Source organism: Elaeis guineensis, chromosome 9 (genome assembly GCF_000442705.2).
Source record: "Elaeis guineensis isolate ETL-2024a chromosome 9, EG11, whole genome shotgun sequence".
Lineage (NCBI taxonomy): Eukaryota > Viridiplantae > Streptophyta > Magnoliopsida > Arecales > Arecaceae > Elaeis > Elaeis guineensis.
In genome coordinates, this window is record NC_026001.2 from 19,841,540 (window position 1) to 19,854,088 (window position 12,549).

General features: G+C 36.8%; 1 protein-coding gene across 4 annotated transcripts; it reads right to left on the reverse strand.

Annotated features, from left to right (window-relative positions):
• Positions 1-1,333: 1,333 nt before the first annotated feature.
• On the reverse strand, positions 1,334-11,873 carry LOC105051356 (plant UBX domain-containing protein 1). 4 transcript variants are annotated; one of them, XR_012134408.1, is made up of 10 exons: positions 11,657-11,873; positions 10,559-10,661; positions 10,237-10,305; positions 9,902-9,975; positions 6,840-6,969; positions 5,010-5,114; positions 3,467-3,684; positions 3,107-3,283; positions 1,733-1,798; positions 1,334-1,645 (listed from the first exon to the last, which is right to left on the reverse strand). XR_012134408.1 is itself a non-coding variant. In XM_010931741.4 (8 exons), the coding sequence occupies exons 1-7, from the start codon at positions 11,675-11,677 to the stop codon at positions 3,479-3,481; spliced, it is 708 nt and encodes a 235-aa protein (XP_010930043.1). In that variant the 5' UTR covers positions 11,678-11,873; the 3' UTR covers positions 1,334-1,645; positions 3,467-3,478. The 4 variants fall into 4 exon arrangements, 1 of the variants encoding a protein (XP_010930043.1); XR_833220.2 differs by lacking the exon at positions 3,107-3,283; XR_833221.2 differs by lacking the exon at positions 1,733-1,798.
• Positions 11,874-12,549: the final 676 nt, after the last annotated feature.

Below are 12,549 nucleotides of genomic sequence, written 5' to 3' on the forward strand. Positions count from 1 at the left end.
GATCTAATCGAATCACAGACGAGATCAAGAAATGGAACTAAAACCAGAGCACGTTGTGGATGATTGGGCCATGCTGAGAATAGTCAAGCTTGCCGCCAGAAAGAGAAAATAAAATAAAAATAAACACACACACACACACAACAAGGCATGTTGACTCGGATGAGGCTGAATCACATCTTTGCAAGCTCATAAGTATTCAAGACATGAAGCAGAGACCAATTGGAAATAATTGAGTTTGCTCACGTCCATTTTAGTTTAGTTTGAATGGTTCATGTCTGTTTAAGTATGAATGGGAATGCCCTTGGCCGCCTGCAATGTTTATATTTCAGGTTGCATACATCTCCCATTCTAATTGGAGGAATGCCAGTGGGTGCCCATTCAGTCACAAGAAGTTCCCTCCTCCTGGCTTGCAGGGGCAGATTGGTGCAAACCAGTGTAACTAATGTAAAACATCTAAAACACAGATTAGTTGAGGCATGACATGACACGCCACGCCACACCGACATCGCATAGACTCGACGAGCTAGTTGGGTGACCAACCATCGGGAATCATCTAAAGGGATGTTTGGTTGGAGGGAGTGAAGGTCTGAAATTAGAATCAGAATTGGTGACTCCCATTCCAACCGTTTGGTTGGAAAGTGTCCCATTCCGATTCTGAAGTGGAATGGGAATGAGTCAATCTATATAGAACCCAATCCCTACTCTCCTCTATGGATTCAATTTTTCATTCCAATTCCGATTCCAATCACGAACTAAAAGCTTCAGAAAATTTGGCCATTCCGATTCCAAGCCATTCCCATTTTTTTTTCATTTTGATTTCGGTTACAAACCAAATACCCCCTAAAGATAACTAGACATCAAACTACAAAAAATGTTTAATGGATTCGAGCTTTGAACTGCTGGCCAAAAGATAAGGGGATGTTTGATTCGTAACTAAAATCAAAATGAAAATAAAAATCGGAATGGTTTGAAATTGAAATTGCCAAATTTTTCAAAACGTTTGGTTCGTGATCGAAATCGAAATCGGAATCAAAATGAAAATTTGAATCCATTGAGAAGAATAGAAATTAAGTTCTATATAGATTGAACCATTCCCATTCCATCCCGGAATTGGAATGAAACTCCTCCCAACCAAATAGTTGGAATGAGAGTCACCTATTCCGATTCTAACATAAACAATGAAAATCCTTAAAAAATCACTCTTTTCAAATAATGAGATACAATATGTTGCACATGATCCATACTTGCTCTCGTTCTCTGACAGGATTTCAAATATTTTTGCTTTATTTTCATCTTTTGAACATTTTTTTAGCACAATAACCAGTGACACATGTTAAAAAGATCAAGTATCCTTGAGAATTTAACTTGGATAATATCAGCATAGGAACAAAATGATAAGGAGAAGCATTTTCCACTGGGAACAGACGAAGTCCGAAGACATCTCGTAAAATAACAGTCTATCCATACAACATCAAGTGAATCTGTTGTAACATCATTCTGAAGCGGGCATCCTTTGAAAGTTCCTTCTGAACTTGTTTAAGCGCAACACCACCCACAACAGTGAAATTAGATGGAGACTCATAATATCCCTTCGTCTTGGTCAGCTCATAATATACATTGCCCTGAAGTACCAATCCTTTATTACCTATAGAACAAGAAAATATCATTATATTATTTTTTGTGTCATATGATTTTCTTCATGCAAGGAATGCAAGGTTTAACTAAACAATACTTTTTGGAACCGCCTCTACATCAGTCATAGTAAACTCAATTCCTCGTCACATCAAGGATCACCTCACTGCACGAACACACCCCCATAAAGTAACAAAGAAATGGTCATGATCAGATCATTGTGAAGCGCACACAATGCGAAAATTCCTCCTGAGATTGTTTACAATATAGCTCATTGATACACCTAATTAATAGTACAATCCATCCATACAACATTAAATGAAACATAGTTATAATGTTGGAGTGAAGCACATCCCATGGAAACTAGTACTGTAAATCTTCTCTCAAAACTTCCTGTCTCCCCCCACCCCCAGTCACCACCAAAAGAAAAAGAATGTCTCCAAAAAAATCTTCACATATATAGTCTTTAAGCATAGCATTAGAGTCCTGTTTTCCTACAATGTACTAGCTTCTAACCTTGTTTTCTTTAAACGATCATTCTCATCCAACATCCAGCACTCTGCTACGCAGGCTTGTATCTGCTTTTCTCCCAAATATTCCAACCGCACATTTCCAATCTCATTGTGGCCCTTAACTTTAACAAACAATAAGCTTTAACCTATTTATTAATGGTACACCGTTCATACAAATTCTTCCACATCGTCACAACTTTCAATTTTCCTCGGTCTATTCTTCTCACCTTCAAGAATCTAGACACCTGTCAGTTTATCACTATTGCACTCCTCATCTGGACTTCATTATACTTCACCATACCAACAAATTAGTTCTACGCCACTTCATTCTCTAGAAGTCTAGAATGTTGTCTCAATGATATCCTTAATCACAAGGGGTAGGAAGCATCCCTAGATGATTGATATGGGACTCTACAAGGGATATGATTTCAATTAATGGGTGGATTCCATCAAACTAACCTGACAAGATAAGACTCCAAATGACTTGATAGTCCATTGGTGAATACCCCCTAGGATTAGCAAAGGGAAAAATAAAGAAGCAGGATATTATTAAATTTTATTAATTGCTCAGTCAAACACATTTTACTTAAATATGGGCATAACCGATATACAACAATTTAATGTTCTAGATCTGAAGGATGCATGGTAAAAAAACAAGGGCTCAATTCCAACTCTTGTCTGAGAACACCACAAATAATCTCACTGCAATTACGGAAACTTGTTCCATCATTAGCACCCTTAATGTTGTTGCAATTATATGACTATTATATGTTTCTTCCTTTCCCATTTAAAACATTGGCATATTCATTTTCTTCTTATGCATCTTTTTATTCATCTCATTAAAAAAAAAAAAAAGGCATCCTAGTGCGCAAGGCTCCTAATATTGCAGGGTTTGGGTATGCGAAGAGGCTGGTCCCATATTTCGAACCCATGGAACACAGATTAGAATGGAGCAATCTTACCATGCGTCAAGGTCCAAACCCTATCACATTTCTGAGTGATGTAATTTAATTCTGTGCCACCAGACTTAATCTTTTCTCCATCTAATCAAACTCGACCAAGCAGTGGAGATACCACTCTCCAATAGCTCATAAATATGGAAAGAACCTTGTGCATATAATCTTGTGCATCATCCTTGTCTGTACAAAATAATCACATTTTCATGAAGTCTTCATCTTTAATAAAATTTGATATATGCTCTTAATCATCTTTAGTAAACAGCATCTTTTTTTTTTCCTGAGAGAAGCCAATCCATAGGTTTACCTACCATACGGAAAATCTCACTTCATTAAAAAATGACAAGGGTGAGATCAGATACTTACCCTTTCAATCTTTCACAATTTAAGCCACTTTGGTTTAGTTGGCTTCTTCACAGGTGGCTTAGGATCAGGTACAGCAGGGGACGTCTCCACTGCTGGAGGTTCTGGTTCAGAAGTGACAGGATCCACCTTTTCAGAAGTAAAATCCAATCCATTCAAAGACAAGATATCATCACGAAGGTAAGGCCCTGTCTTTGCAACTGCACCATCAGACTCTTTATCTGCCACAACAATGCATGACAAATTATTTGATGAACATTTGATTACTATGCATAAGATTCATGGGAAGTAATATATGAAATAAATTATAAAAGGCAGCAAGATGCTGTCTTAACTTGATAATCACCATTAAAACTTGTTTTTACTTAGAAATGTGAAAAGCTAGTTAAAAGCAATGCTCTACAAAGTGTAATAATTGGCCAAATTTATTGATCCTTTTATCTTAATTGAATGTAACAAAATTAAGAGTAGCAGCGACAACATGAAGCTTTTTATGGTTATAATCAGGTAAGCTAGTAGCCCAAGAAGCATGGCGTCTGGTCAACAACCCAAAACATCATCCGGTCTGGACTATCTATACTTAAATGTTAAATAGCCTATTTCAGACAAAGAAGCTAAATATATCTCACATGGGTAAGTGTGATCAAATTGGTAATTACAATCACCTGCAAATTTGTGTGGTTATGAGATTTTAAGGAATTAATGAATGCTATCATCATCTGGATTCTACTTTCCATTGTTAAATGTTAAGCTTAAGACAAAGAAACTAAACATAAATTACATGGGTAACTGTGATCATACGAGTAACTAAAATCACCTACAAAATTTGTATGATTATCAGATTTTGATGCCATCTTAGAAATTCGGGAATAAGGGTAAGCCTTGGTGTAATGATAAGGTTACTCCATTGTGACTTGGAGAACGCAACTTCGAAATACAGAAATAGCCTCTCTACATGCAAGGGTACGGTTGCATACATTTGACCCTCCCTAAACCCCGCAATGGCGAGAGCACTAGGGCACCCTTTTATCTTGGAATTCAGGAATAAAGTGACAAACATAAAGGTAGGCAATACAAATAGCTATTAGAGTTCAATGCTTGAAACAATAAGACTTTCCCATTAGTTCGAGAGAGAGAGATTATTCTTTATGAGGATATATTTATAAAAGCTCAGACTGACTTGAAACTATATATTTTGACTATAGAGCAAGACATTGAATATAACATATGAAGAAAAGGAGCTTATTTGCACACACAAACCATATACTATTCTAATATGACCAAAGCTCCTCGAATAACACACTACACATTATTATAAGGACATCATACTGCAAGGCTATAAGCTATACAGCTTCCTGAACTGTGGCAGGTGTTCAGGTGCTCACAGACCAGTCTGAGGCTACCCAGCTACACCTGCTACACCCAAAGCCTAGTCTTATATAGCATATATGCAAACCACTAAGGCAACAAAGTTTGACAACATTAGTTGCACTAATACATAACGGACTGTTGATAATTATTCATCATTCAAGTAAAAAGAGTAAACCTTTCGGCAGGTCATAAGAAAAGTAAACTATAGCTCCAGGAGCAAAGCCAGCCGAATAGAAATCCTTTGAAGTGTCTTTGATTCGCTCCTTAGGAGGAGTTGTAACTGCAGAGATAAAAATAGTCAGTGATTTTCTGCATGCGTAGGCTGGAATAGTTATTTATTTATCTATGTGAACTTGTAAACATGACCCAACAAGATGATAAAAATGATCAGATTTCTCTGATTCCAAGTTACTCTCTGCACACATCCATTACAATCAATAGCTTTGCAAACATAAGAATACATAATTTAGATCAAGATCTGTCCAAATTATATGATTTTGCAAGGTTCTCAGGCTTTAGGGTTCGTAGTTGAACCATGAAGATAACATGAGAAATCATTTAACAGTACATCACTATCTATATTCTATTTTTGATCAAGCTGTTAACAAGGCTCACAATCTTGGTACTGGACCTTGTATCAGTACCAGCTTGGTGCACAATCAGTACACCAGGTATCAGGATCAGTTCAGCATACCAACACTCAGTATACTGTATACCCCCCATGCCGCATACCAGTTTGGTTCCGATATGGTACAGCCATGCCCGAGCATACCGTCTTTGTTATAGTTATTTAGAAGTTATATAAATCAGAGATGCAAGAAGTTGTATCAAAACCTAAGAAGTGCCATCATTGGACTTAGGCTGCTCCCAGGAATACAAAATGGGTTAGGGTTAGGGTTAAACTTATTGTATCAAAACGGGTTAGGGTTAAACTTAAGAAGTGCCATCATTGGACTTAGGCTGCTCCCAGGAATACAAAATCAGGCCTCAAACAATTATGGGCTTGTCCCGGCCAGTTCAAGCCATTCACGCATTAGGGATGACCTTCTCCAAGCTCAGCCAGCTAACAGGCATAAATCAGCAGCCTTTCTAAGATTTTGGTAGCTGTCAACCAAATTGATTTGAACCATGGGCAGGTAAAGAGTCGCAGAAAAGGAGAAGATGGAAAAGCATTTTTAAAAGAGTATAGCTAATGGTCAGGGGAAAAAGAAACTTTGTGAAAACAAAGATCTATGATGATATACTGAAAAATGTAAATAAGACCATTAGTTCTTTATTTAACATGATAAAGGAAGGAGGATAAGCAGCTACATTACAAAGTTGGTGGTAGAGGAAACAGAAGTTGATAAAAAGAAAAAGATTTTTCTTTATATTACTTATTCATGTATCTAGCTTTTCTTAATAGTTGTCAAAGACTAGAACCTGAGAATTTACATTTTAAGTAAATGACTAGAGATGCTTTAGAGGAACTAGAAAATGTATCTGACAAAAAGCAAGAGAAAGATTCTGAACACTTAAAAGGAAAGTGAAAAAAAATTCAGGTAAAGACCTACTAGACTAACTTTACATCGAAGCTTGTAATGATATTGCTCAACAATCTTTAGTGAGTCATGAACTATACTCAAATGTAACAAAAGTTCATCAAGAGGATTCAGTATATTATAAAGCATAACCCAACATTAACTTTTGAGAAAGAGGCAAAAAAAAGGGCCATATGGCCCACCATGCGTGCTTGGTTTCAAGTTAAGGGTTTTAGTTTATTTTCTTTTTCAGTGGATAGATATGAACAAATCTTATTACATCATATACTTGCAAAGTTCAGTATCTATTTCAAGGCTAATAACCTACAATTTTATAAATACAAATGAATTTCACTTGAATATTAAAAAGTACTAAAATACCATAAAATGAGGAAAACAAAAACACTGACATTAAATATGTCTCTATGCAATGACAAATTGTTTTACAAATGTTTATGTACGTAACTAAATCAAATAGTACTTACATAAATAGAATGGCAAGTCTGGTCGAGCAAGAACTTTCATGAGAAGATGCATCAAGCTTTCAATTTTCTCTGATGGCTGAAACTTTGCCTCAAGAATGTAATTATCAGGGAAGTGAACCCTGATTACAGCCTACACAAACATAAAGAGAAAGAAAATTAATTTGAAAAATCATAAATTACACATTGCCAAACCAAGTCCACCATCTAAAAGGAAATCTGCAAAATGGTCCAAATCTGCAAACCTGCCCTTGCTATTAACGTATAATCTATTTAGTTACTTAACATGGTCTAAAACGTAGCCGTTGGTGCAAAATGGCTTTTATACCATCCATCACTAAATAAGTGAGAAAAAATTATATAACCAAACCAGTTGTGGTCAGTCCAGCACAATGAGCTAGCTTTCCAGACTGCTACACCTAGACATTGAACCAACTCGAATCAATTATAGGTTAGGCTTAACTGCTTCAGCAACAGGTGTGCTCGAATGCCAACCCCAATACTGTCCCCATAGTGCCTTGTGGCCAAGATTCATCTCCTAAAGCACCAACAACACTGCCACCACCAAGATCTCACCCTCCAAATGATTGCTCTAGCAAGATCTTCACCATTTATGCTGGCAATTTTTCCACCAAGAGGTTCTTATCACTAGCATTGAAGAAGTAGAGATTTCAGAATGGTTCTAGATTTAAGTTAAGCTAAAAATGGATCGGGTTGACCAATGACTCGACCCAACCCACTTAGATCCCATTCACTCCATTTTAAAGAACCCATGGGGCCAGATTAGGTTCTAAAATTGGATCCGTTCTATTTTTTGAGTCGGATTAGGGTTTACTGAATTTAGACCTGACCTATTTGATTTTTGGATCAATTTTGAATCATCTACTCTATGACATGGCCCGACCCATTCCGACTTGAACTCAATCTACCATTAGGACCTAAACTTGTTTGAGCCTCTAAGTTGTGATTTAAGACATGTATTCACAATGTATTTAACATAAAGATAGATTGAAGATTATTTTAACATCCTAATTTGTTCTGAGAGCAATATTATTTATCATCTATTTTGTGTGCTTAATAGTAGTTGGCTATTTACTAATTAAAATGTCTTAGCTACATTTGGCTCAGGTTTGACCCAAACTCAAATTCGGGTTGGAGCCGGACTATACATAGACCCGATCCAACCTGATTCGATCTTCTATTGGGTTGGATCTAGTTCCAACATTAAGACCCAGCCAAGGAATCGGGTCAGGTCGGGATCACTCATGACCCGATCCAACCCAACCCATTTGCACCCCTAGACTTGTGATCTTGCTAGTAAGGTTCTTCATTTGGAGCTCCAACCATAGGAAAGCAACGAGCACTGCCAAGCATGGCGAGCTTAGGCTGAAGAGGAAGATGCTATTGAGGGCAGGGGCAAAGGCATGGATGGGATCTCATTGGGGGAGGCATTGTGTGAGAGGATGATGATGGAGACATGGGGGAGACTTGTAGGGAATGGAAGGGGGCGCAAGGCAGTTGTTGACAAGGTTGAAGGAATCGAGGAGTGGGGGGGGGGTTGGACAGAGATGGAGAGGGAGTCGGGCTAGCTAGCCAAGTCAAAAGCAAGCTTGCTCACACAAAGGAGACCTCTAGTGTTGTGAGCGTTGATTGGAGGCCATTAATGTTGCAGGTGTCATAGTGGAATCTGCAAGTGAAGTAGGGGCCAAAGGGAGCATCATATTTTCTTAAAGACTATATTGACCTGATAAGTGGGGGAAAACTCTCTAATTATTGAAGGGTAAAATGGTGAAATAACTACCTACCATTAAGTTTTGAACCATCATTGCATGGAAGTAGAACTGCACACAAGTTAACTAGAAGTGCAGATCTGCATGTTTTTCACCATTTTCCAAGGATATAAATGGAATTTTTAGTTTTCAAGCAACAAATATGCAAATAAGCATTTTTGGGAGGACATATAGAAAATACACAATTGCAAATAGTGTGAAACTTTTCTTGCAAAAAAAAATTCTCCAAAAAAACAGTTTATACATCTCCATCATTATCAAGTGGAACAAATATATTAGCACTAGTGATATCACTTATTTCAAATATCTCCATCTCATAAAATAATCTATAGAGAGTTGTTTGTTAAGCAAAACTTGATTCTCATGCCTTTTTATATGAATCGCAACAAATTCCAAGTTTACATGAGGCATGTCACCGATGTAACCAAAACCTAGTAATTGATTTAGATAGCTTTGCTCCATGCTTCAAAATCATTCAGAAGTTGTGAAGGCCTGTGGAATGGGAGTGATTGTTGCAGTATCTATTGCTGATTGAGACATTGCTCTTCCATTCAAAACACTTCCTCTTTAATTGTTCAACATCTCAAACTATGTTTCTGACAATCTACAATGAGTATGAAAATGGAAAATAAGTAACTTACATAAATGCATGATTGACATATTCAAGACTTTTGATTCAAATGAATCTCCCTCAGGGTTCACAATTGTTCTGTGATCATCTTCCTAAATTCATTCTCTTTTTGTTGTTATATTCTATTAACCCAATCATCTATTTCACTTCTCCAATAAGTAGGATTGAGCAACTCCACTAAAATATTCACTTGGCATTGGTTCAAAAGGTCCCTTTGTTCATTTGCATCCTCATGCCGAGCAATCAAAGTTGTTATATAACCTTGATATTCCATATCAAATACTTCAGTCCATCACCGCTTTTCTCGATGAGACTCATTATTCAAGGGCTAAACATCTAAAATCATCTTGAATTCAAATTCTTGATTTCCAGTGCATGATTATGTCGACAAGGATGCCATTGTTAAAGCTAGCCCATTTGTTAGTTTTAAAAATAAGGGTGTATTTATGTTTGAAAAGATTTTTTTTCCAAACAAAATCCTGGGAAACAAAAGGCACATGCAGAAATGAGCTGGAGAAGCAACATAAATTTCAGGAAAATATGACAAAAAGTTAGGAGTATAAGCTAGTGCTAACTGACAAAGAAAGAAAGAAGAAACATAATTGGGATACTCATATTTTACAATTCACTGTATGTACAAGTACCTTGGTGATCCTTGCCCTGCGGGCTTCTGCCTCTGCTTCCCGCATTTTACGGGTCTTTAAAACTTGGGATTGGGCTGTTCAAAGATTTTTTTAACCATCAACACCATATATTGAATATGGTAGAACTTAAAGGGCCAAAAACAAAATTATTTTCAATATGTAAGCGGTAGAGATAGTGCTGAAAAGTCCTGAGAAAATTTTATTGATTGTAGCATCATATTCTAATCCACAAAGACAAGCCAAATTCAGTGGATTCTGAGAACTTCAGAACTACTACTAGAGTAGAAATTTAATGCCAAATTACAGAGAAAGTGACCTTTTAGTGTCAACATTACCTCCTATTCTGTCTGACATGATTTGATAATAATCTTCAGGAGTAAGATCATAGAAATCATCCGGTTCCTCTGCACATGCAATCAACAGTTAATATCATGCATACAACGTATGGATGCAGTTCTTAAAATTGTTAATACTTTGTCATCCCTTATAAATCATTTTGAAAACATCGTCCCACAGACACGATTCAAAAACAATTCAGCAGCTCCAAAATGCACAAGGTAGTTTTGATTCTTTCAAATCGGATATTACTGTATCCGGGGGAAAAACTGCAGCAAACACTATACAAGGTTTGAATATCATACTAGAAAAGGTACATACCATTTGAAGAAGCAGACATTTCTTTGGATGCTGCAGAAGTTGCTGAGTTTGTGAATACACGTATCTCATGACCAAGTTCTTCCGCCACAGCCAAAAGCTTGACCTGAAAATAATCCAATGGGAAGTTATAATCATTAATCAAGAAGCCATGAGTATTTACACCAATGCACACCCATCACAGTAAATATTCGAAGTAAAAATGCAAATCTGACAGAGGTTTACCAATGAAAGTTAAAAGTGACATAAGATGTCCTGTTTGCATTTGAGAATTATCAAATTAACACTCCTCGAAGCAACACACAGTTTAAAACTTCATGTGATGTGGAGGATCAAATGTATATGGATGTTAAAAAAAAAATAATAATAATTTTACTGACTAGGCAAGAAAACTGGACAGGACAGAATATCCCAGGAGAAAATGAATAAAGATCCTTGCATACATCTACTAGGATATCATACATCTACTAGGATATCATTAAATTCTCTATGCAGAGGTTATTTGTTATCCTAAAGTAACAACTGCTGCAGGCTATGGGCTTAATTTGATTGCTTACCCCAATTTCCTTTTAACATGAATATCTATGAGCCCTCTGCCCTCGTATCAGCCCGAAACTTTATAAGTTAAAATCAAATAATGTCTATCCAGAAAGTAAGCAAGAATGCCCTAAAGATTCCGATCAATCAGTCGATTCCTAGATATTAGCAGCAGCACAACAGTAGCTCGTTTCTCTACCCTATAATTCATAAATACAAGTGAAGAATGCATGCTTTAAAAGCCAAACTCAGAAAAACTTCGAACTTTCCAAATCTCCTAATGGATGGTTTCTTTTGTTTGGGCCGATTATATCTATTCTACTCAGTACTGCAAACACACGGAGCAACGTATCTATCACTATCTTTTCCTTTCGGGACAAACCGAATTTTAATCACAAACCCGATTAATTGGAATACAGAATTTCACATAATATCCAAGAAGACAAGCCCTAGCTTCGTAAAGGCTAGAGAATGCAACCTGAGTACACAAGAACAAATAGATCAATCTAAAGGTTAAAGAAAGAACGAATGATTCGAGAGAGACGAAGAGGGGGAAGAGAAGACCTTGGCTTGCTCTCCCTCCATGGATCGATCTCAGGCGATTCTTCTTGGTTCAGGAATCGAACTTCCGGAGGATTCGTGCTTATAAAGAAGTAGAAGGGTTTCTTGCCAAAATCCGTCCCGGACAAGAATCCTCTAACTAAAGTTTCATTTGATGAAAACCGGCAGAACTTTCCAGGGGAGCCCCTCTCCTGGAGGTGTCAGGGATGCTTTGCAAGAAAGTTACGGGCGGCGGATCGGGTTTGGGTGAATTTAAACCCAATTAAAATTCTATTTTCATTTTTAATAATTAAAAAATAGATATCTTTGTTAAATTATTATATATTTATTTTTTAATATTATTATTTATATCCATCCTCTTTGAAATCTATCCCATTTTTACATGAATACTCTCTTATTAGATTTTTAATTGATGACTTGCAACTATCAATATAACCATAATTTGACATACTATTCTGTACGAGACATACTGTATTGAATCGATCTTATATCAATATGCTATCTCGTATCATTACTAATGTTCAATGTACTGTCTCGTATCAAACTGCATATTAATACTATAATAGAATGATATCAATACGAGATCTGATATTGAAGCGATGAATCTTGCTTACCGCCATCGCATCTTCAACGCTATCATATCACCAAATATTGATAGCATCGGCCCTATAACCTGGTCTTCACACATTTTTTATGAACAAGTACTGATTGCCAATGGTGCTCAACATCTTTTATGGGAGAGAAGAAAAAAAGAATAGATCTTGGAGGAGGAAATGAAAGAGAAAGAATGGTAGAAGAAAGAGGGAGATCCATGCTTCTTGATGGCTTGACCGGCCACAACTAGTTCGGCTAGCGAGCACCACCAACCAATGCCATCCATTCAACATCAAATCTGA

Bases quoted from the DNA above. Each gene is read 5' to 3' on its own strand.
- LOC105051356 (XM_010931741.4), bottom strand. From the start codon at position 11,677: ATGGAGGGAGAGCAAGCCAAG. The intron at 10,306-10,558 runs GTATGTACCTTT...TTGCATGTGCAG, and splicing joins AATGTCTGCTTCTTCAAATG to AGGAACCGGATGATTTCTAT. The intron at 9,976-10,236 runs GTAATGTTGACA...ATCTTTGAACAG, and splicing joins CATGTCAGACAGAATAGGAG to CCCAATCCCAAGTTTTAAAG.